The sequence below is a fragment of the Schistocerca nitens genome, chromosome 11, assembly GCF_023898315.1.
Source record: "Schistocerca nitens isolate TAMUIC-IGC-003100 chromosome 11, iqSchNite1.1, whole genome shotgun sequence".
Taxonomy (NCBI): Eukaryota; Metazoa; Arthropoda; class Insecta; order Orthoptera; family Acrididae; genus Schistocerca; species Schistocerca nitens.
This window is the reverse complement of record NC_064624.1, coordinates 64,395,300-64,422,188: the sequence shown is the minus strand read 5'-3', so window position 1 is coordinate 64,422,188 and position 26,889 is coordinate 64,395,300. Positions and strand designations below refer to the sequence as shown.

At 37.9% G+C, this 26,889-nt stretch overlaps 1 protein-coding gene across 1 annotated transcript in view; it reads right to left on the bottom strand.

Annotated features, from left to right (window-relative positions):
- Positions 1–2,825: 2,825 nt before the first annotated feature.
- Positions 2,826–26,889, bottom strand: part of LOC126212634 (zinc finger protein ZFP2-like) — a 102,994-nt gene continuing 78,930 nt past the window's right edge. The window contains exons 6-8 of the mRNA XM_049940061.1: positions 25,031–25,102; positions 15,602–15,639; positions 2,826–5,003 (exon numbers count right to left, since the gene is read on the bottom strand). Of these exons, the coding sequence (XP_049796018.1) occupies positions 3,449–5,003; positions 15,602–15,639; positions 25,031–25,102 (1,665 nt within the window). The 3' untranslated portion in view covers positions 2,826–3,448. The remainder of the gene's footprint in view (positions 5,004–15,601; positions 15,640–25,030; positions 25,103–26,889) is intronic.

The window sequence follows — 26,889 nt, the reverse complement described above, 5'->3', positions numbered from 1 at the left end:
CAACAGGAACTGAAGTAGAAATATGCAACTTAGTAGCTGGACAGAATAGTGTAACATTACTATAAGGAGAATGACACAATTTAAAATCCATGCAATTTCTTTCCAAGTCACAACCAAAATTTCTAATGAAGTGTGTATGAGGATGGGAGCCCACAAACTATAAATAGATCAACATTCCCTAAATATTTAAAAGCCACAGCAGTATTGCAGCCTAGAGAGCAGCACACTATTATGTTGCAAGAACCATCATGAGAGATACATTCTCATTACAGTAAAAAGCCACACAGCTGAAAGTGTCGCAAACTTCAGAAATGCCTATCACTTAATTAAAATAGTCTCAAGTTATTGAAAGTATGACAAAACTTAATAAAAGAACTACCTCACACCAATAAGAAATTGGTGAGAAGTCGAAAACACTGACCAAAAACAAACATTATGAAATATAAGACAAAGCATTTGTAAAGATTTCTGAAAAACTCAGATTTACTCCGAGAAATTATGGAAAATACACACTATGAAATTATGTTTAAAGCAGATAAAAGACAACAAAAAAATCAGATTAAAACAAAGCAATTAGAAAGAAAGCACATTTAACAAATTAACTTATTACAACAAAAATTATGCATTTGGATTAAATTCATATTCTAGTAATCACACTGAGCTCATTTAACTGTCCTCATGTTTATACAAACAATTGGAATTATAATCTGACACTACATGATGACAGTTTTGCCACTGATGGTTGTACAGTAGTTACATGATATTTAAAAACAGACAAATAATTGAAAGATTTGATGCATAAAATTAATCTTCATTTAATCAGAATTATGTACAGGGATTTTTAATACAAATATTTTTCACAAGAAATATGGCACTTAAAATGACAATAGTGTATCGGCATAAAATTTAACGAAGCATGAAAAGTTGAATTACTACACAATGTACCAAAAGATCCTTTTGTGTCAAGATACACTGTTGATCCAAATCATTATACCCACTTCCCTAGGAGGAGTGTGTGCTACCCAGTGGCATTTTGGTTATGTCACGTAGTAATGAAACTATATAACCAGCAATGAATGGGTAATCATTCTAGTTACAGTATGTGTAAAAAACTGGCATAAATAACTTTGCCAAAGAGCAGATGGTTTTGCCTGTTGCCTGGGTAAGTGCATCTAAAAAACAGTGAATCTGGTTGGCTGCTCAGATGCTTCTATCATTAGCCTCTATGGAAGATCGTTGAAAGATGGGATATCCACAAGTTGACAAAAGGTTGTAGGATTACCATGCATTACCTAGAACAAGGAGATCAGAACCTAGCTGCTTTGCAAAGTGGGATTGATGGCAAACTGTGGAGACAGAAGAAAATGCTTGAGCAGGCACAAGAGTTTCAAGCTACTCAGCATACACTGTTGAACATGAGGCCCCAAGTTATATAATAGCTTCGCATTCCCATGTTGATCTAACAACATTGTCAGTTACTATAGTAACACGAATGGGATAATTGACATTGGACTGCATACCAATAAAGATGTGTCACGTGTTGGGATAAGTGACATTTCTTGTGGACCAGGTCAATGGTTGTGCCCAGATGTGCCATCATCCAGATGAACAGTCGTTCAACACATGCAGAACACAACAGGTGCAGAAAGATGGTGGCGATGTCATGCTATGCGGGATATTCATGTGAGACACCAAGAAGCAGCTGGTCATAATTGGAAGCACCATGACAGATGTGGAGAACACGAACATTATTGCAACCTCTGTGTCACTTAATGCTTGATGTATTTCCTGAGAGTGACAACATCTTACAGCAGGATAACTGTCCAAATCACAAGGTCAGAATCACACTGCAATGGTTTGAGAGTCATGATAGCTCACACTGTTGTCTTTCCCACCTCATTAGGTCATTATGAAACGAATTTGGGATGCTATTGCATACTAACTACACAGCAACAAACTGATAGCCTGCAGTTAATGGGAACTGTGTGAGACATGTGTAGACATATAGCCCAATTTACTTGTGGAAAACTAACGGTGAACTAATGAGTCCATACCATACAGAAGCACTGTTGTATTGCAGTCTGAAGGTGAATCAAAATGCTACTAGGCAGATGATTACAATTTTTGACTGATCTCTGCATACTTGCCACCATCAGTTATTTCCTAATGTAGAAGTAGCACAGATAGTTCACATGTGTGCAAATTTTGATCACACAAATAGCATTACTATTAAGGAGGCATACCCCAGTAACATGTTTGCATAATCATGATATTTTTGTATCTTTCTCCATCGTTGAGAAAAATAGCCTGAGTGATGCATGTGTAATAAACACATTTGTGCTGTCACCTGGGTACTGCCTACAGCTTCATGAATATTGAAATGGCAGTTTCTTTCAAATAACTAGCAACATACTGGTAAATTCTCTTGAAGAATATGGAGTCCTGATTACTGCATAGGACTTCTACTCAAACGAGTAACATATCTCTCGATGCACCAATTTCTGGTAGACAGATCGTTATAGCATGGAGCATTTACAACAAAAAATTGCAATTGTGTGCTTCATATGTTGTATTTAGTATGCAACTTCTTTGAACATAAAGCTGTGAAAACGGATTTGTCCTTTTTTTGTGACCTTTCTGCAGCACATGTGATCAATATTCATAACACACTTGTGGTCTCCTTTGAACATGTGTAAGTCAGACCTCAACAATACTTTGAGTGGTCTCTACGTAATGCGTATTATTGCATGCTTCTAAAGAAGATAGACCAGATTAAAAAATTCCCAGCACATACCACATCTGTTTCTTGAGGTTACTAGAGTTTTTATAAAATTTGCCATAAATACTATATTTGTGTTGTCATTTACCAGTGTGTACTAATGATTCCCCCTGAGATTACCAGAGGAAGAAAAATATTTGCCGCAAGTATCATATTTGTGGGGGCTCGTTCCCGCGTGTATTAATTTCTGTGTTTTTAGATGACCCAATTCTGAAAACGATTTGCCACCAACATTGACTTTGTGTGGTCCCTGTTTAGTGTGTATTCATTCATGTTTCTTGAGACTGCCCCATTGAGGAAACGATTTACCACAAACACTATATTGGTAGGGTCTCTTTCCCATGTGTGTCAACAAATGCCTCTTGAGATGGCCCGACTGAGTAAACGATTTTCCACAAACATCGCATTCGTGGGGTCTCTTTCCTGTATGTATTAATTCTTGTGTCTTGAGACTGCTCGACTGACTAAACGAGCATTAATGGGTTCTCTTTCCCGTGTGTATTAATTATTGTGCCTTGAAATTCCCCAGTCAAATAAACGATTTGCCACAAACAGTACATTTGTAGGGTCTCTTTCCTGTATGTATTAATTCGTGTGTCTTGAGACTGCTCGACTGAGTAAACGATTTTCCACAAACAAGGCATTTGTGGGGTCTCTCTCCCGTGTGTATTAATTCATGTGCCTTGAAACTCCCCAAATAAACGATTTGTCACAATCTGTACATTTGTAGGGTCTCTTTCCTGTATGTATTAAATCTAGTGCCTTGAGATTCCCCGAACGAATAAACGATTTGCCACAAACAGTACATTTGTAGGGTCTCTTTCCTGTATGTATTAATTCATGTGTCTTGAGACTGCTAGACTGAGTAAACGATTTTCCACAAACACCGCATTCATGGGGTCTCTTTCCTGTATGGATTAATTCGTGTATCTTTAGATTGCCCGACTGAGTAAACGACTTTCCACAAACACGGCATTTGTGGGGTCTCTTTCCTGTATGTATTACTTCATGTGTCTTGAGACTGCTCGACTGACTAAACGATTTTCCACAAACACGGCATTTGTGGGGTCTCTCTCCAGTGTGTATTAATTCGTGTGCCTTGAAATTCCCTAAACAAATAAATGATTTGCCAAAAACAGTACATTTGTAGGGTCTCTTTCCTGTATGTATTAATTCATGTGTCTTGAGACTGCTAGACTGAGTAAACGATTTTCCACAAACACGGCATTTGTGGGGTCTCTCTCCCGTGTGTATTAATTCGTGTGCCTTCAAATTCCCCAAACAAATAAACGATTTGCCACAAACAGTACATTTGTAGGGTCTCTTTCCTGTATGTATTAATTCTTGTGTCTTTAGATTGCCCAACTGAGTAAACGATTTTCCACAAACACCGCATTCATGGGGTCTCTTTCCTGTATGGATTAATTCGTGTATCTTTAGATTGCCCGACTGAGTAAACGATTTTCCACAAACATGGCATTCGTGGGGTCTCTTTCCCATGTGTATTAATTCATGCACCTTGAGATTGCGCGAACGAGTAAACAATTTACCACAAACATCACATTTGTGATGTCTCTTTGCACTTCGCACAGTGTGGACATTAACATGATCACTTGTACACAAAATTCCATAGTCATCACATCTGAGTTTCACTGCAACTTGTGTCACAGTATGTGTATTGCTTGTGTCACTAAAGGATTTCCTTAAAGTTTTCCTGGTTTCCTTGGATGAAGATTGCTTCTCAGTCTGTTCCACGAATTCTTCTCGTACACTTTCTATGGAGATGTTGTTTTCATGGTCATCACTGCATTCAAGTTTCTCACTGTTGGCAGCTGATAATGCTTGGTCACCCTCACTCATTCTTAAATGTTCTTTCAAGCTGTCATCTGTGGGCAATACCTCACCACATGACTTACACACATATGCAGGTGCCTGCACACCATCAATGTGGATGAAGATATGCATTATGAGTCTGTATTTTGAAGGGAAGCTCTGTAGGCAGAAACTACAGTTAAACTTATGGAATTCCTTTTCCCTGTTGCTACAACTTAATCTTGTACCACATAAGTTGTCTTCTTGTGAAGTCCGTAACTTGCTATAGTTATGAGATATACTGAAATCTGTTGACATCTCTGTATCTATCTCCAGATCGTCATCGACTAGTCCTTGATGTAATGCTTCTTGATACGAAACGTTACAGCTGTCACCAGCACTTTGAATGAAACTGAGGAAGGAGAAAAGAGGTGTGAAATTACACGATACAAAAAACAGTATTTCACCATCCACAAAATCAGGGACTATAAACCGAAAGATAAAAATGTATGGGTGTCACAGATAACTTATTCAGTTTATGTAAGTGATTTAAAATTATCATGACATTCTGCCAGAGCGATAGAATTTTTATAAGGCAAATGATCACAGGAAAATCAATAACGACCAGTCTCATTCAGTGCTGACTGGGTTTCCTAATTTTTTAGTAGGTACGGTTATTTAAGAGTCTTGTAATATTTTTAAAATACTGTTCAACAATCGTTTAGACCAAATTATTACTATTATTAGATATAATATCCTCCAGTTTTTGACGTAACAGTTTCCACCCAAAGATAAAGGAAAAGAAAAGAGAAATCAATGATTTTAAAATAAAAATAAATCACTCTCTCCAAGTGGATTTTTCTTTTTTTGGAGAACACTTTGAGCTTAGAGTATAAATTCTTAAAAGCACTCATGATAAATTTATTTCACAAAGCAATGAAGCATGGCATTTTATTTGATTCCAAATGAATCCCCAACTACCACAAACATCACATTTATTATTGGCTAGGTAGTATGGCCATCAACCAGGTGGACAACACCTGTACAGGAACACATACATAAATTTCCAGACTGATGAACAAATGTGAATGACACACACAAATTATTCCAACATTAGAGTGTGTTGTTAGCAGCACAGCTTATGTGTAGCCCTTTCTAATTGACATATTGTCTGTCAGGGAGGATGCCAATGCAGTTACAGCCTCCCATTCGAAAGTATCTTCACAACTTCTAGTCCCCTGGAGTTCCAAAACATCCTAAATTGAATCACACACCCCTATCAATGGTGACATCAGCACAAATCAAGTACAGTCCATCCTACCATAGTCTTCTGCGAGCAAGTGATGGCAGTAGGTGCATGGTCTACCTGTGTGATATCTGGGTCCAATCATTCCACCTGCAGCTACCCCATTCCATCACAATGGAGCTGGACATTTTTGAGCTTCCCAATGAGGTCATTTGAGTGTGGATATGGCTGTGGGTGTGTAGGAGCATGCACATACTTGCATGCCATTATTCTATCCTGATTGCTGCTTTTGACTGTTTTGCTTTTTGATGGATATGTGGTTTCAAGTAACCAACGACAGTGAAACATTACAGTTTGCTTTCATCAAAAACTGAAATTTTGCTGCAGTAGATGGCTGTGCAAAGAAACATATTAAGAAATTTTTCTGTCTTGAGTTCGCTCATAGAGGTTAGCCTTAATAGCTCTGAACAAAATAATCATGATCTCAGTTGTGCTGCAGATTGTTAATCTCTGTTTTCATGGATATACTGCAACTCGTACAGTTGTGGTAAGGTTAGGGCAGGAGTTTAAATTCAAAGCTACGAAAGGCTGTCTAAAATCATCACATGCTAAGTTAATGTAGAATATTATATCCCACTGACTACAGTACTGTATGTTGAATTTAAAAAGAACACGCCTTTTGGGTATGCCCTATGTAGGTATATTTCTTATACAGTTGCTTCCACATCTGCCAGATGATGAGAGTAGATGCCTGGTGTGCCCATAATCAAAGTGGCTGAAAACACCTCCCACATTCAAAGCTTACAGATGGCATAGATGGCAGGCACTGACTTTCCCCAAACACTCCTTTGTACACATATACAAGGACACAGCCACAATTACACACATTTCCAACATATTATCAGATTAGGGAAAGGCAGTGTATTCCAGCCATTCACATTGTCAGGGTGGAGCAATATCCTTCAAATGTACACTGGATGTGAGTGCGTAGTTGTTTGGATTCTACAGACCAGGTATGCCACATGGTGATCGAATTTTTCTTGTCATTTGGCTTACAGTTGGTGAGGGCCACTATACAGTAATTATTGTGCAATGTATCATTTTCCCCTGGGTTCAGTAGAACAGGCACGATTGCTTTCGCACATAAAGCTGAAATTTTCCAACTAGTTCAGCTGTTATGTAGCACTGCTTGAAAACAAAAAGTCATATCCAAGTTTCTTGCGGCATTACATCCACCCTCTCTGAGCTATCTCCTTTTCTCCACTCTGGTTTTTAGATTTGTTCCTGACTGATACAGCAGCTTTATGGGCTATCACAACAATAATAAATCCTCCTCGTCATTACTCATACTTTTGTAGAGCCAGCTGACAAAAATGATGTAGACAGCTGTTCTGGGCTAAATATTCACTGTAGATGAACAACATTGGAACTATCACCAAGCTTTGCAAGAGGTGAATCTGTTGGCTGACACTTACTTCCACAACAGGACAAGTGCACCAACAGTGTGGTGAACCTACCTTGCAATAATCATAGTCTGGCAAGATGTAAGCAATTTTGAATATCACCGGATGGTAAAACAATCCTCTGTTTGCTCCATGTGGTACCCACCTCAGTGACCTTTTGACATGCCTATGTGTGTAGGTTACAATTATAATTAAGCAGGATTAGAGATTAGTTGTGAGAAAATAAATAACTGTGCTGAAGTAAATGCTAGCACTTGTATTCAGAAGACATAGCTTATCTCACAACCCACCAGGAGATGCTGGCATTACACCTGCATATTACTGACATTAATATCTCCTACAAATGAAATGGCTGGCTAAATTTTAGGACAATATTAGCAATGCTTCTTCCAAAGAGAATCTTGGCAAATCAAAACTAAATCTATTGTTATCATTGAGTAACTGCCCTAATAATACATACAGCTAGTGTCTGATCTCAGTCCTCACTTATCCCTCACACACAGCAAATAATACAGGTTGCCCATCCAGCTGTCCTTACCCCCAGTGGCAACCAGTCAGATACTGTGCGCTGACAGCATGGGAGTATTTAAACATTTACAAAGTGACTCATGTGAAATACAGTGATCTTCTACAAATAAAAAGTTTCATTTACTTCACATGTGCTATCAAAATATGAATGTCCCATTGCAGTATAATAGATATTAAACCAATGATAAGCTTTTGTGTTATTACTACAAGGCATTAGGGAGATGACAATTTGAAGGTTTTCACTGTGGAACTTTGTGGTTCCATCACAAAACCATCAATGTTTGCATCACATGTGATACATGGGATATAGGGTATTTGTACCTGATGCTCTAAAAGTGCCAAGTCTCATTATTTGGACAGTTATTATCTTGTATGTTTTTTCTCCAGTGAGTATGGTGGTGGTTTAGGTTTCAAGTATTTTCTATCTTATTCTTTTGGGATAGAGCAGAACATCAAGTAACACCCCCATCAGTTGCCACAACCCTAAAGCCATCATCAAATGTGTTCTTGAAGACATTTCTAGTGAAAGTTCCAACACTGAATATACCAAGATGTCCCATTGGAACAACCTTCCCATAACAAAAGTGAATGACACAGCAAATATCCTAGTCTATTGCTGGACAGTCATGGTTGAAGCTGGTAGAATTGTTGCAACACTTATGTTCCTGATTCATATGCAGCTTTCTGATATTTCTCATAGACTTCTTGACCTTTAAATGACACAATGAAATCCCACAAGAAAGCTTGTGATATTTGGGACTTATGGCATCATGTCAAGATTGATTACATGAGCAGTAACACATGCTGTTAACCCTTATGAACTTCAGTTTAATATTATCTCTCTTAACTGCATCTTACCATTTTAGTTATTCATAATTTTCCTCAAGAATGTGTTGCCTCATTTCTACCAGCCCTTCTTAATTGCTGTGTAATGTCTGAAAAATAACTTATGATAAACAAAAACTTACTATAGTGTTGTGAGAATATATGATATTTAGTGTAAAATTAAAAAGTCTATCAGCATCTATCAGTTTTAAATTGTAAGACATTTCCTGGGGCAGATGTGGATTCTGACCACAATCTATTGGTTATGAACTGCAGATTGAAACTGAAGAAACTGCAAAAAGGTGGGAATTTAAGGAGATGGGACCTGGATAAACTGAAAGAACCAGAGGTTGTACAGAGTTTCAGGGAGAGCATAAGGGAACAATTGACAGGAATGGGGGAAAGAAATACAGTAGAAGAAGAATGGGTAGCTCTGAGGGATGAAGTGGTGAAGGCAGCAGACGATCAAGTAGGTAAAAAGACGAGGGCTAATAAAAATCCTTGGGTAACAGAAGAAATATTGAATTTAATTGATGAAAGGAGAAAATATAAAAATGCAGTAAATGAAGCAGGCAAAAAGGAATACAAACGTCTCAAAAATGAGATCGACAGGAAGTGCAAAATGGCTAAGCAGGGATGGCTAGAGGACAAATGTAAGGATGTAGAGGCTTGTCTCACTAGGGGTAAGATAGATACTGCCTACAGGAAAATTAAAGAGACCTTTGGAGAGAAGAGAACCACTTGTATGAATATCAAGAGCTCAGATGGAAACCCAGTTCTAAGCAAAGAAGGGAAGGTAGAAAGGTGGAAGGAGTATATAGACGGTTTATACAAGGGAGATGTACTTGAGGACAATATTATGGAAATGGAAGAGGATGTAGATGAAGACGAAATGGGAGATAAGATACTGCGTGAAGAGTTTGACAGAGCACTGAAAGACCTGAGTCGAAACAAGGCCCCGGGAGTAGACAACATTCCACTAGAACTACTGATGGCCTCGGGAGAGCCAGTCATGACAAAACTCTACCATCTGGTGAGCACGATGTATGAGACAGGCGAAATATCCTCAGACTTCAAGAAGAATATAATAATTCCAATCCCAAAGAAAGCAGGTGTTGACAGATGTGAAAATTACCGAACTATCAGTTTAATAAGTCACAGCTGCAAAATACTAACGCGAATTCTTTACAGACGAATGGAAAAACTGGTAGAAGCTGACCTCGGGGAAGATCAGTTTGGATTCCGTAGGAATGTTGGAACATGTGAGGCAATACTGACCTTACGACTTCTCTTGGAAGAAAGATTAAGAAAAGGCAAACCTACGTTTCTAGCATTTGTAGACTTAGAGAAAGCTGTTGACAATGTTGACTGGAATACTCTCTTTCAAATTCTGAAGGTGGCAGGGGTAAAATACAGGGAGCGGAAGGCTATTTACAATTTGTACAGAAACCAGATGGCAGTTATAAGAGTCGAGGGGCATGAAAGGGAAGCAGTGGTTGGGAAAGGAGTGAGACAGGGTTGTAGCCTCTCCCCGATGTTATTCAATCTGTATATTGAGCAAGCAGTAAAGGAAACAAAAGAAAAATTCGGAGTAGGTATTAAAATTCATGGAGAAGAAGTAAAAACTTTGAGGTTCGCTGATGACATTGTAATTCTGTCAGAGACAGCAAAGGACTTGGAAGAGCAGTTGAACGGAATGGACAGTGTCTTGAAAGGAGGATATAAGATGAACATCAACAAAAGCAAAACGAGGAAAATGGAATGTAGTCAAATTAAGTCGGGTGATGCTGAGGGAATTAGATTAGGAAATGAGACACTTAAAGTAGTAAAGGAGTTTTGCTATTTAGGGAGTAAAATAACCGATGATGGTCGAAGTAGAGAGGATATAAAATGTAGACTGGCAATGGCAAGGAAAGCGTTTCTCAAGAAGAGAAATTTGTTAACATCGAGTATAGATTTAGGTGTCAGGAAGTCGTTTCTGAAAGTATTTGTATGGAGTGTAGCCATGTATGGAAGTGAAACATGGACGATAAATAGTTTGGACAAGAAGAGAATAGAAGCTTTCGAAATGTGGTGCTACAGAAGAATGCTGAAGATAAGGTGGGTAGATCACGTAACTAATGAGGAGGTATTGAATAGGATTGGAGAGAAGAGAAGTTTGTGGCACAACTTGACTAGAAGAAGGGATCGGTTGGTAGGACATGTTTTGAGGCATCAAGGGATCACAAATTTAGCATTGGAGGGCAGCGTGGAGGGTAAAAATCGTAGAGGGAGACCAAGAGATCAATACACTAAGCAGATTCAGAAGGATGTAGGTTGCAGTAGGTACTGGGAGATGAAGAAGCTTGCACAGGATAGAGTAGCATGGAGAGCTGCATCAAACCAGTCTCAGGACTGAAGACCACAACAACAACAACAACATCAGCATCTCCACAGCACACTGTCATGATTTCCTAATTTTGTGACTTTTTCGTAGTAGCTAAGTTATTTGACATGTTTCAGTTGTGTGGCACCGACTTACCATATGAAACATTTATCTTGCCAAAGTGAAGTGACATGCCTGCCTTAATGAAACTGGGAGACATACAGTATATAAAACTTCAATATCTATGGAGGGTCCACACACTAACATGTGGTTAATGAAGATGGATGGCCGGTCTTTCTAGTAGTAAAGGTACCAGCCACCACCATACCATATGCTAGGGAAATTATTTTGCAATTCCTGAGGACATGCTGCTCTGCTGTATAGTTTAATGATAATGACATTCAATTGGGTAAAATATTCCAGTAGCAATATAGCCTCCCAATAAGATCTCTGGGAGGGGGCTACTCTGGTGGATATCATCAGGGGAAAGAAACAATATCACTACAAGTGAGAGTGTGGAATGTTAAGTTCCTTGATTGATTAGGTGAGTCAGAGAACATGAAATCAGAAATGGATAAGTTGAAGTTTGATATGGTGGGAATTAGTGTGGTGCATGGGAGGAAGAACAACATTTCTGGTTACGTGAGTGCAGAGTTATCAACACAAAATGAAATTGGAGTAATGCATGAGTAGAAGTAATTATAAATAATAATACAGAAGTGTAGGTAAACTATTATGAACAGTACTGTTGACTCAGTTCCATAGGCAACACAGATAAAAAGGCAAAACTCTTCATAATTGTACAGGCACATATAATTACTAGCTCTGTCAATTATGAAGAACTTGAAAGAATATATAAGCTTGTACCTAGATAAAATTTTGAAGTGGAGCAAGCCTTCAACCATTAGGATTAAAAATAGTGAGTTTCACAAGAAGGAGAAACATAGTGCCCTATCACTACACTCATAAATTCTTGAGTGTAGCAATATGTGAAGATACCAATGGAATCATCACACTGGTTCAGTTGTAGGTACAGCAGTCAGTCGATTGCTGGGATACCACAGAAATCCAATGCTTTCAAAACAACTGTGTGACTCACCTCGGAACATTGCTAAAGGGTGTGTGACGCATATCAAATAGGTCTAACCAGGGATATTAATCTTTTACTTCACATTGCTTTGCAAGGAACAGATGTAGATATAGACATAGCGGTCAAACTCATCTGTGAGCATTTACTAGGTGAAAAAAAAGTAAATGTTTACCATGGATATACACAGTAAATGCAGAATTGAATTATTTCCTAAAAATGATTTTGCAACTTCATGAGTCCAGCCTTCCCGTACAACAGGTCAAGTGGCTACTACAGTTCAAACACCAAAAAAGCATAGCCACAATTTGGGATGAGAACATCTTGTGCCAGGAAAAAAGGGCTTTACTGAACACAAAGGAAGATCTGATAGTGCACTACAGACAGTATGGCAGAATATTTCACTATGCACAGTTTGTTGTCTTCTGACGTAGTTAGAGCTCTGTCTACCTTGCACAAGATACTTAAGTCCAAGGAGTTATTCTTCCCTTGCTCTTACTTCCATTCAGTATCATGGTTTTTTAGAGAATAAGACTATTAGGAAAATTATTAACACAATTGATAACATTTATCCTGTAATTTCACTCTAATTCTGTGGTGACAAAACTTTCCTTGTATGATCGAAACACAACTGATCAGTATTCATTTTACTGTCATTGCCAGATAAATCACTGTCAGTTTTGCTCCCAAATCAGCCAAGTTTGCAATGTGTGCATGAAGTCCTTTTGGGGAATTGTACTGTGTGAGATTTCCCAAATTCAGACATTGGTAATTCTAGGCATCCCCTGTTAGTAGCTTCTCAAGTCACAAAAGATGACTCACCAGTTACCAGTTAAGTCTTCATGGGCTTACTAAAGCTGACTACAGCTGCTTTATGAAATTTAAGATCATGATGGTGGCCTGTAAACTGTCAATACAACAAGCTTATGTTTCCCAATCCACAATGCTGACACAGTATTCAAAGAGCTGTTCACCCTAACATTCATTAATCTGAAGAGGCTTAAACTTGACTCCAGTTTTTGGGTATATAACCACTCACCCTTTCCTCTTACTCATTCTACATGGTAGGACATTAGCTTGTACCCGTCACATTGAATTTCTATCACTTCCATGTCATATTCAATTAGAATAGTTAGCACTATACAGCTGCTGACACTTCACCTGCACTTTAGTTTGCTTCTTTTTAATAAAAGAAGTACACTGTTTTTATTAAGGAACCAATACACAAACTAGCTGTTTTATAGAATGTGTTACTAACCCTACTTCTTTGTAATATTTTTACTTATCAATAATAATGAACAACCAATTATGCTGAACATGAACTCACCTAAGGTGAACACTTGGTTAACACCAGCAAAATATCTGTACTGGCAGTGATGTACATGATATTATACAATGTTTTCATGGTTAACAAATTTCGGTCAGCATGAATTACAAACTGTTTTTTAGTCTGTTGCATCATTACATTTTCATTAAACCTGAATTGTCAACGTTTTTCTCTTTTCCTTGTGTTTCTCTAGCTGACATTTATGCATATCATTGCTCAACAATCGCCATCAACAAGGAAAACTATTGACACCAACAGTATGGAAAACTAGATACCATTAACAAGTGCAATTCCATGTTGAGATGTGCTTTTATATTCTTTAAACAGGGCCACTATTAGTAACATTGAGTTCCAAGCAGTGAAAGGGTTGTCATGCAATAGGAAGCACAAAGCATAAATCAGCAAGCGAAACTAAATATTCTGCAGGAAGCAGAATATGGTGTATTGAAAAACAGCACAACTGGCAGAAAGCTTAGACTCAGCAAATTTAGATTATCCACACTATTTAAATGAAAAGTTCTTAATTCTGCTGCACTGGGTTCCAGGTGCAAAGGTGATTTCACAGTGTTATGCATGAAGATGCTGAACATTTACTTTTACAATGGTTCAAGCTATATGTGCACTTCCAATGTATCTTTAAGTGGAACTATAATTCAATCAACAACAAATGAGACTGCAGAAAAAAAATTTAGACATTCAAAACAGACATCAGGTGTTTTGCTTGTTGACTGTGTAAGTTCCAAAATAGAAGCCTAATTTCATGCTCAGTGATTGGCAATGAAATGAATAAAGTTGATGAGGAAGGGGCAAGCATTGGTTGCATGAATTTGACCAAGTGAGAGAAAAGTTTGCTATATATTACGCCAGCAATGCAGGCAAAACTAGGATTCCTTTACAACTTCTGCCAAGTCAAACCCACAAAATAACAGTGACATGTGGCATGGTGGGGCCAGCAGTAAACAATGTTTTTAACTTTTGTACTTGTCTGTAAATCATACAACATAGATGAACAACAATCTTGGGTGATCAGTAAATCTGAGAAACTGATATGTTTTAAGAAAATGAAATTACTGCTTTACCTTGCATCTGCTCTCATTATTCGAAAGCTTGGATTGACAGTTAATGATAAATGGCTTTTTTGTTTTAATATTAACTAAAGTAAATGTTCACTTTTTACTACCAAATATGTTAAGTTGCCTTCTGCCTTTGAGTCGAGGCATTACTGCTGCTATGAAGACATTGTATCACAAGCCATTTGTGCTATCCTTATTGCTGAAAACGAGATGGAAGCATTGGATGCAATACAAGCTGGGGATCAGTTCCATCAGTTTCCTCATGACACTTACAGAACTGTTTTAGCAATGCCTGGAGACATTATGTTGGCAAGTTAGATGGTGACAACAATATCACGTCACCTGACAATGGAAAATTTTGCAAGACATTTAAAATCCTGAACCTGGTGTACAAACATTTCTGTCTGAGGTGCAAAACACATCAGAAGAATGTGAGGAGGACAAGACCATTTTGCCTATCCACCATGAAGTGTTAAATGCCTTGGACACTTGAGAAAGTTTTGCTGCAACATCTGAACAGATCATTAGTTTTACAGACGTTCTTACAGCTGGCCATCTAGTTAGGAAGCATTTTTGTTTCTTTCTGTGGCACCACAATGTGTTGAATGTTTGCCATTAGAAAATTATCTGCAAGTGCAATTTTTCAGGCATTTTTGCTCCTCTCTGTGACAGCACAATATACTAGATTTAGAACATTATTTGAGTGTATAATTTTTCAGGTTACAGTACAGTATTTAATGTAAGGGCTTTAGTTTCCATTTTTGCTGTTTGTGCTGTTATTGCAAACCAATGTTATAAATGGGACTGATGTACGTTGTAATATCGTAAAGCTCCTTTTTAATCTTCTGCAATAATAGAATAGTGGATATAGTAGTGTTTTCTCTGATAATATGCATAACATTGCTGTAGTCTGTATGTACTGTATGTATATACCGCAAATGGTTAATATATAGAAAAAATAGAACTCCAAAAACAAAACTTTTTAAAAATAACGTCTGGTATTTTGGTCCCTAGGGGTTATAATTTTTCTTTCACATGGAGTAACTAAAAATTTATACTGCTCAAAATATTCTGCAGTGAATAATATAAAACGTACCTTAAACTATCAGATGCATTTCTAATTGAGGCTGCCACCTGAAAAAATACAAAGAATTACTGGTGATTTAAAATTGATGAAACAGTAAATAAATAAAATTGTATTAACATCCAATAACATATCATTGTTCCAAACAATAGTTGGAAATATCATTATCAAAGAGACACAACGGAACTGTAGCAGTTATTGAAGAAAATTATAAGTAAAAATTAACACTTCATTTCAGCACTTTGCTTTTAGCTTTGTAAATAATTATAAAGACATGGATTTATCTGAAAACAAATTTCCTATTTGATACTTCAAAATTAAAAGCGTGAAACATCATTCGCCTGCCATGCACATACAGTAAGGTGAAGTACCAGAGAAAAATGTAAAAAATCGTCCAATTTTTATTGATGAAACAGGTAAAGAAACGAACTGAACTGAAAAAAGTTCTATCTGAACTGCTATTGAACGTATTTTTTTCACATCTGTAGCATTGAATATTATGCCATAATCTTGAGATAGCTCACTGCATGGAACATCAAAGTCGTTAAATGTCACATCAGTTTCATCCACAGAGGAAATTATGGAGTACAGCATGACATGAAAGTTATAGGAATTATTACATGAAGTGCTGTTATTTTATAGGCATATAAATGACAAAGATTCGTGTATTATCATAAATAGGAAATAAACAACATGATTAACATGAGGACAGTGTCCTCTTCAAATGATTGAATGCACTTTCATACATACAATGAATACATATGAAGAATCAATGACCATGTGGACAACTACAATAGCAGTAAAGTAAGTGTTACTCGAGTCTAGCAGAAGACCATTAAGATCAAGGATAATCTAAGGTTTCAGTCATCAAACCCAGAGATGATGACCTAATGAGAAACATGTCAGATGAAACAAACTATTTCACATTAACAGTAAAGACTGAGTCATCTCTGACAGCGAGTTGAATTAAGGTCACGAAATCAGTTAATTTTTTTTCAAAAATAACAACTGCACTGAAAATGAGTAATAACAAAGATAAGGGTACTGACAGATACCTCTAATCTCCTCACACTGATAATTATGGGAGATGTTTCCAGATTGCATCGTCATCGTCGTCATCATCGTCATCATCACCATCACCATCGCCATCATCATCATCATCATCCCATACACTAACTTTTAAGAGACAGTGTCTAAATTTAAAATTTTCTTCTTACTCCTATATCCTTCCCAATTTCTTTACATACACAAAATGATCAAAAGTATCCAAACACCCCCCAAAATATAGGTTTTTATGTTAGGTGCATTGTGCTGCTACCTACTGCCAGGTACTCCATATCAGCGAACTCAGTAGTCATTAGACATCATGAGAGATCAGAATGGGGCACTCCGCAGAACCCATGCACTTCGAACTTGGACAGGTGATTGGGTATCACTTGTGTTATATGTCTCTATGCCAGATTTCCACACTCCTAAACGTACCTAGGTCCACTGTTTCTGATGTGATAGTGAAGTGGAAACGCGAAGGGACACATACAGCACAAAAGCGTACAGGGCTACCACGTTTGTTGACTGACAGAAACTGCTGACACTTTAAGAGGTTTGTAATGTATAACAGGCAGACATCTATACAGACCATCACATAGGAATTCCAGACTTCATCATTATTCACTGTAGGTATTACGACTGTTAGGTGGGAGGTGAGAAAACCTATACTTCACCGTCGAGCACCTGCTCATAAGCCACACATGACGCAGGTAAATTCCAAATGACGCCTCGCTTGATGTAAGTAGCGAAAACATTGGACGATTGAACAGTGTAAAATCGTTGTGTGGAGTGAAGAATCAAGGTACACAATGTGGTGACCTGATGGGTGTGTGTGTGTATGGCAAATACCTGGTGAACATCATCTGCCAGTGTGTGTAGTGCCAACAGTAAAATTCGGAGGTGGTTCTGGTGTTATGGTGTCATAATGTTTTTCATGGAGGGGGCTTGCATCCCTTGTTTTGCATGGCGCTATCACAGCACAGGCCTACATTGACGTTTTAAGCACCTTCTTGCTTCCCACTGTTTATGAGCAATTTGGGGATGGCAATTGCAGCTTTCAACATGATCGGACACACCTGTTCATAATGCATGGCCTGTGGCGGAGTGGCTACACGACCATAACAAACCTGGAATGGACTGGCCTGCATAGAGACATGACGTGAATCCTTTAGAATACCTTTGGGATGTTTTGGAATGCTGACTTCATGCCAGGCATCACCGACCGACATAGATTCCTCTCCTCAGTGCAAACACCTGTTAAGATTGGGTTGCCATTCCCCAAGAAACATTCCAGCACTTGATTGAACATATGCCTGCAAGAGTGGAAGCTGTCACCAAGGATAAGGGTGGGCCAATACCATATTCAATTCCAGCATTACGGGTGGAGGGCGCCACGAACTTTCAAGCCATTTTCAGCCAGGTGCCCGGATACTTTTGATCACATGGTGTATGTCCTCTGTGGTCTTCGAAATATTTATATCCATTTCTGTTTACCATGTGTCGCTCTTTAAGTATGTTTCATGGTCTTTCTAGACTCTTTTTCGATTTATTATGTTATCTTGTGAGAGTCCAACTTCTTCTGTACTTCTGATCCATTTTGAACTGTTTTTGCTAGTGCTTGCTACCTCGAAGAACTGCCTTGTGAGCCTGTCGTCAGTCATCCTGTGATGCGTCCACAGAATTTTATTCCTTTTTATCTGTAGGTGTCCGTTATTGTTTCTGTCTATCTATGGATCTCCCTAAAGGGCCTTTCCTGCTTCTCAGTTAGTTATTTTTGTTTGACCATGAATCACAGTATTGTCTACAGTAAAGAGTTATTCCAGCAGTAGTTTTACATTGACTAAAATAGATTTTTTGTTACAACTCCAAATCAGTTGACAAGCTTTTGAGCAAGAAACTCCTGATGTTACGTTTGACAATAAGGGAGGATCTCACTTTTGAATGACTGAAGATTTTGAACAGTGTGATATCAAGATTTCAGCTGCAAAACTTGTGGACAAATGATGGCAGGATGATGGTGAAGACCTAAAATAGGAAAGATCAGTCTGCAATGCAGACAGTACGTTTGAAGCTAAAAAAAATTTCAACTCTTGTTGCCTCTAATTTTGTATGTTTACTTTCATGTCTATTTTGCAAAGAAACACTTTGTTTTACTAATATTATATTTGAAAGAGTTTCCCCTGTTATTATTCTCTGTTTGTCTATGATTACTTTTAGTACTAATTTCTGCTCAATTCTCATACCTCCACGACCAATACTATTCATTAATTCACTATTACTATTCTATGTTCACAAGACTCTGATTCAGATGATATAAATTGCAGTCTTATTTCTACTTTAATAATTTATCACCATATTACTGTGGTTACTCATCATTAGCACCAATAGCAAGACAGACTGCTTTCATTCCATTTATCTTGCTTTCGATATTGTTGTCCAAGGACTGTTCTAGCTCTGTTTAGGAACTTTCTCCTCCTGTCTTCAGCTGACCATTCACTGACCAGTGCAAAGCCTGCTGGCCTTGGCCGCAAAACCTCCCTCCTCCTGGAGATATCTCCCACTTTCACGTCAAGGAACCTTGCTCCCCTACCACAATGCACTTTGGTATTCTTTGTTCTCCTAACCTCACCATCCTAAAGTCGCTACTATCTAGCATCTTCGTGAGCCTTGTAGGCAAATGCACTGAACATCGCACTGCACTCGCAAATGTTCGATCTCTGCCACCTCATCATAACAAAGTGTCACATACTTCAAGGCATGGACATACATCTGATACTTGTATCAGAGATGTGGCTCAAACCAAGTATGTCCAAAAGTTCCGTAAATTGAGAAGACTACATCTTTTCAAGATACAACAGGTGTAACTGACAACTGGGTGGACTAGCGGCATACACATACTCTTGATTTATCACATAATGTGCTACACACATCCAACAATCATGAAGATAAACAAGAGGAATATGGTCATGTAGATTACATCCATTAACAGAAAGTCACCCATGTGTGTACTCTACAAACGTCCTGAAGTAGCCACGTTTGGCTGCTTTTAAATTGCTCTTTGAACTGACATGTGAGCATATAATGATGCTCCTCCCAAATCTTCCTCTTTTCCCAGAATTCTTAGCTGGTGAGGCTTTTTAAATTTTCTTTCCACGGGACTCACTATATCTGAAAACTATCTTGTACATTTATAAATCCTTTTTATACCTGCCACTATTATTGTTGTCATTACTACTGTTACCACCACCAAAATTTGTGGCAGCAGCTGTAATTCTACTAGTAATGTCATTATTAACTTTATTAGTTCGTAGTCAGTATTACTTACTCACATTGTCACTTAGGACACTGAAATCATTTTAATACTATCTGTCATATTAAAACTGTTGTTTCTTAAGTAACTATGATATATATGTGTGAAACCCTGGTCCAATGCAGAAGAGAACCTGATGGCCCTCGTCAGACTAGCATAAATAAATAAATAAATGCTGATTGTATTATCTCTCCTGGATATTTAATGTATATATCTTGTGACACTTCCTCATACCAAGTTATAGTGGAGAGATTATCTGCAGGCTTCCTGTCAATTACTGAGTTTCCTCACAGATGATTTGTAGACCAGTTTTCTGTGACATTTTATGAAGCTTCTCCAGGGTAAGTTTGGCTGTTCTACAGTTTCTTAGAACTGTGAGTATCTATAAGAGCCATACACCTCATGTTGGTTCTCTGCTCTTTTTTAATTTCAATTTGGATTACCTAATCTCCTTCCCTGTGTTTTCATAACTTTTTTCAGAATTATTTTAAATTGGAGGGGATTGTGGATCTCTGGCTTCACACTGTTGTGCATTTCAAATGCTTCTGAAATTCCTCCAATCAATTTAACATTTGAGGTTGTACCCATTAATGTCTGTTGGATAACTGCCACTGTTTTCCTGTCAATTTTGAATTCCTTTGAAGTACTGAATCAAGATTTTCTTCTATCAAATCATAAGCCTTTCTGACACTTGTCATAAGTTGTCACAGTATTTACACATCACCATCTTTGCAAAATTGACTTTGGTTCCCATATCTGTTCTCTACACGATTACACTTTGCAAAATCGTGCCTTATACTCGACTATTAATGGGCCTACATGTTCATCCAGTTGACTTCACAGGACTTTTTGAAGACGTTTGGACATAACAGGATGCAGTGATATTCAGACTGGTTTTATGTCATTTTTATGAAGAGGAACAATTAATGCACATTTCCACTCTTCAGTAATTTTTTCAATTTTACAAATGTTTAACATAATTCTGTCAGTTGCTCGTGTGAGATTACTGTTGCTCAGTATCCGTATTTTCATACTTCTGCTATGAGTTTCTGTTTCCGCTGATGACTTGTCATTTTCCAAAGTACTGATTTCCTTCAGTTCCTCAACAGATGATTTTTAACCTGAATTGTTTCGCCTCCAAAACTCCTTGTTCTTTCAGAGGCACACAGTCAAGAACTGAGTGTAAGTCATAGACTAAAATTGTTGTTTTTATGTTGGTTTCAAGTGACCAGTTTACATTCTTTTTTATAGCCTTGAACATTGTTTCCTATACTTCCAAGAATTCCTGCCATTTTCTATGGTTTGTTACTATTTAAAATTTTCAATGCTTGTTCCCTCAAATCTACTACACTGTGATCATAGACAATGTTCCACTACCTGTGTTTTCTCCTCTTTTGTGGTTAGCATAATCTCATAATGGTTTTCAGTATGTCTGCAAGTTTCTTACAATTTATGGTATATCAATGAATAATTTGTTGAAAAATTTCTTACTCATAATACGAGTGTTAATGGATTAAAGATGACTGATTTATTCATATGTGTTTCTTTTCCGACTGGTTGAAATCTAATCTGTATATGCAGGAGACGTTGAAATGACTAAAAAATTCATTTCTTGTTCTTACACTGCGTATTTTTTTTATCCTTATTGGCTATAACATCAGAGTCTATCTGAAACACAAAGCGGAGTTCAGAAAATTCCATTTTTGTGGCTTCTTCGCAGGTTAAAATTATGTGGTAGTGATTTTGACCTCATTTTCCCAGCTTTATCTCACCATTTTCATATATTCTCTTTTGAACTCCGGTTTTCCCAAATTTTTTTGTTGGAACATATGCATGCTTGACAATGTGACATCTCACTAGTCAGACACTGAAGCAATTCAGCTGCATGCTTTTAGATTTGCTACTATTAGCTATCATTAGCACACAAATGTTATGGATATGGTTCAGCAACTCAGACAGGAATCCTTGGAGGGAAGATGATGTTCTTTTTGAGAATCAATGTTGAGTAAATTTATGGAACTGGCATTTGAGGCTCACTGCTGATGTAACTGTTGATCAGCGTGTATTGTAAGGAATCATAATAAAACTTTGTTGGTCTAATTTGTATATTAATATTTGCCTATAATATAATGCATCACACATTGTGTATCCTCCATAACTGTCAGGGACATAATGAGTTTTATTTTTCTATGTTTACTGTTTTTTCATCTAATGTCTTTTGTTAATTTTGAAATCACCTGTTTGTGTATACTGAAATAGAAAACGTTTAATAGGATTTAGTGATGGTAATATTCCAGAAGACAGAGTTTAGATGTGTACCAATGAATAGTGAGTTTTGTCACAACAATGGGAGGAGATCAATTATTTAAGGTTGCTGTTGGGAAGTATACAGTCATGGATCGTTAACTTGTAAACATAGACAAATACTTTTTTCTGGTGCACTGTTGACTGTAAAGATAGTGGACAAAATGGAAATAAAATTTATGCATTCCAGATTGATTTTCCACACAATAGCATGAAGGCAGCAACTTGGAAATGATGCAGAGGCACATTTACTAATGGAAAATTTTATGAAGCACAATGCCACCAACTAAGTTAATAGTCCAAGGTGTCGATCTACCTCTTATTGTGAACTGATGTAATGTGGGAAAATATCAGAGCAGTGACAGTAAAGGAAAACTTCAGCTAAATGAACTGATTTCAATATTGGACACATTTTCCAAAGTGAATACCATATGCGAAAACTACTATGCCTGTGCCCCATAGAAAATTGTTATTACACCATGCATATACAACGGAATGAAGCCTAACAAACAAATGCTTTATTTGGGAAGAGAAAATGTGATGCAGGAACCAGTTATGCCAGGTTCACTCTCTTTTATACAGGGTGTTACAAAAAGGTACAGCCAAATTTTCAGGAAACATTCCTCACACACAAAGAAAGAAAATATGTTATGTGGACATGTGTCCGGAAACGCTTACTTTCCATGTTACAGCTCATTTTATTACTTCTCTTCAAATCACATTAATCATGGAATGGAAACACACAGCAACAGAACGTACCAGTGTGACTTCACTCAGTTACAGGAAATGTTCAAAATGTCCTCCGTTAGCGAGGATACATGTATCCACCCTCCCTGATGCGCTGATGTAGCCATGGAGAATGGCGTATTGTATCACAGCCGTCCACAATACGAGCACGAAGAGTCTCTACATTTGGTACTGGGATTGCGTAGACAAGAGCTTTCAAATGCCCCCATAAATGAAAGTCAAGAGGGTTGAGGTCAGGAGAGTGTGGAGGCCATGGAATTGGTCCACCTCTACCAATCCACCAGTCACCAAATCTGTTGTTGAGAATTGTACGAACACTTTGACTGAAATGTGTAGGAGCTCCATCGTGCATGAACCACATGTTGTGTCGTACTTGTAAAGGCACATGTTCTAGCAGCACAGGTAGAGTATCCCTTATGAAATGATGATAACGTGCTGCATTGAGCGTAGGTGGAAGAACATGGGGCCCGATCAAGACATCACCAACAATGCCTGCCCAAACGTTCACAGCAAATCTGTGTTGATGACGTGATTGCACAATTGCGTGTGGATTCTCGTCAGCCCACACATGTTGATTGTGAAAATTTACAACTTGATCGCGTTGGAATGAAGCCTCATCTGTAAAGAGAACATTTGCACTGAAATGAGGACTGACACATTGTTGGATGAACCATTCGGAGAAATGTACCCGTGGAGGCCAATCAGCTGCTGATAGTGCATGCACACATTGTACATGGTATGGAAACAACTGGTTCTCCTGTAACGAAACTAAAATGAGCTCTAACATGGAAATTAAGCGTTTCCGGACACATGTCCACGTAACATCTATTCTTTATTTGTGCGTGAGGAATGTTTCCTGAAAGTTTTGCCGTACCTTTTTGTAACATCCTGTATACCATATCCGCTGTCCCTAGCATTTTTCCTTGAGTGGTATGCTTGCACAATCAACAGGCATCAATCTGCATGAGGGTCATTTACAGAGAACAAAAGAAGACGAGAAATTAGGGCTTTTATGGAGGCAACAGACAGTTGCTTTTCCCTCACTCTGCTTGCAAGCAAAAAAGAAAAGGAAATGACTAATAGTGGTGGAACATACCCACCGCCATGTACCATACAGTGTCTTGCATAGTATGTCTTCGGATTTACGTTTCTCAGTTTAAATGGTTCAAATGGCTCTAAGCACTATGCGTACATTTTCAGTCCTCTACCTTATATTCCCAAATGTTTGTTAGGTTTTATTCCTGTGTGAAGTTTATGAATCTAACCATCCACTTTCTCTTATGCAATGTGGACAAAATTAATACAACAACATTTTATTTTACTGGATTAAGATTTATGCTTCATACAAGGAGACCTTATTAAAGCTGTAAGTTGTGCCAAGAAGATAATTTATTTGGATCTGCTATGAATTCTATGATGAGGTAATACATGGATTTATCTGCATACGTCCAAGAGCTTTTCTGTGACTGACAAATCTGTGAGTAATTCAACATATACCATTGAGGTAGCCAAACTGTAACTATTTTGAGATCAATGTATCAAGGGTGATCTGTCACATAAAAATAGTATCACACTTCGTACCTTTGGCAAGTTTGAAAATTTTTAGTTCAAACTGACAAATATCAATGATTCACTGATAAGATAAACCATGTCCAATGTATTCTGCAATCCGTTAATCGTAAGTTACTGGAAGGAGGAATATTTTTCAAATGATCTACACTCTCATGGCTTAAACGTATATGAACTGTTTAACATCCAGAAGGGTCACAGAAAGTATGGTTAAACATATTGTTACAAATTCCGTTTGGATTCTTTTCAGAACAATAAGCAAATAATAGTTGCTAATCCACATCAAGTGGAATATCGCAAGAGTACTGTAAAGGTATTAATTGCACTTAGGTCAAGAAAACTCACAATCTGTGCCTGTCCCACAGTAATGCATTTCTTACATCAATTACACAAATACATTTTTATCACTCTACATGCAATAAATCAGAGATGGGAGTGCTTACAGTATTCTCAGTTCCACCCACCTCCAAATTTAGTTCAGGATCCTCCTTGATAAAATGATTTGGCCGAGAGATTACCGAATTATCTTCAAGACACTGAAAGAGAGAAAAAGTCTCAGTTAAAACTACTTGTACCCTTCTGTACTTATGACATGGCTCCCAATATTTCTTTTTTTTTAATGAATATAGCAGTTATTATGCCAACACGTATCACCATAATTTCACACTGTGCTATATTGCACTCATTTTACACATAGTCAGTCAGTACATAGCGTACTTCATGGTGCTTACTGACCCTTATGCTTCATTTGGGAACCTCGCACTTTGCCCATAGCAAGAAGAAGAGAGAGTGTGCTTACTCTCTGTGCATTAACGTAGTTGGACAGGAGAGGTGGCGAGCCTGAGAACTACAATGAAATGAATACCCCTAGCTGCATACAGGCAATGATATAAATCAATGGGGACAGTTGAAAATAAGTGCCCCAACTGGGACTCGAACCTGGGATCCCCTGCATACATGGCAGATGCTCTATCCATCTGAGCCACTGAGGACACGGAGGATTGTGGAACTGCAGGGACTTATCTACTTATCTCTGGCGCGCCTACCGTGAAACCCACATTCCCAACCTATTGTCCCGCACTATACTCATAGTGCCCCTGCCCATTATACTCATTACTCGCAGCTTTTTGCCGATTCCCGTAAGAGTTCAGGCACTGTTTGTGCATCCGCATAGAAGAAGACGGTCAAATGGCCAGTGAGCCTTGAAGATGGTATCTGGTCTTTTGTAAATGTCCGAAACAACAGGTACCATCTTCATATATGCAAGAACCACGAGTAGCACTGTCACTTGAGATTCATGTTGACATGTAATCGGATGGCGTTTGTTGCTTCTGCCCCAATTTATTCTGAGAGTTTGTTTAGGACTTGTGAGTGAATGGTTAAGAGTTGAAGGCTGTGGTTACAAAGAGGTGGTGAGAGTTGTAGTTACTGGTAATTATAGAAGAAAACGAACAAAACATGTCCACGTTTTTCGACCCAGTGAACTGATATGGCTGAAGAGAAACTAAGGGTAAATATTTTGTAGGTCTCCAAAAACTGAAGTATAATTTCAAAATGGTTGACAGCAATTCCCCAGAAAGACAATCTGACTCAAGAGTTGTTTTGTCTGTTATTCTCATTCTAGTGTGGAACAACAAATCTCTATCATCAGTAAACAAGTTGAAATTGTAAGACAAGGGTGGTCTTTTAAAACGAGAGCGGCTGAGTGGTTCCTCGTGTATTTCCCAGTTTACTGAAATATCTGTCGAAAATATTACACAAAAGAAAATCGTCCGTCAAGCACTTGCTAAAGGGAATCTTTGGAAAGAAGACAGTAAACAAGCTGCAGTTTCGATGTCTGCCAGTGCTGCTTTTGCTGAGGAAAATTTAGGGAGCATATCAGTACTGAACGAAGTAGTAATCACATTAAAACGATGTTGATGTACCAGGAACTGGAAACTGTCCGATTACGTGATAAATTAAGGACAGCAAATGCCGAAATAAATCTCTTCCAAAAGCAAGTCTTAGATGAAAACCATAAAATGGCTCAATCAAATGTCCTAGATCATTGTAAACTCAGTGAAAACAGAAAATCATATTTGCCACTATGTTAAAGAAATGCCAATTAAAAAAAAAAGAATGCATTATGTGATGTGACAATTACTTCATTCTGGATACCGGGTTCTCGAACATTAGTAGCTCAAAGAATATAGACATTTAAGCACGCATTGTTGCAACAACCTTCTGAAGCATCTCCAAAATTAAATGATTTGAAATGCTCGTGTGAAATTAACAAAGAGGCTGTAGAACAATGAGGAACTATTTTCGGAAAGAACGAATAAAA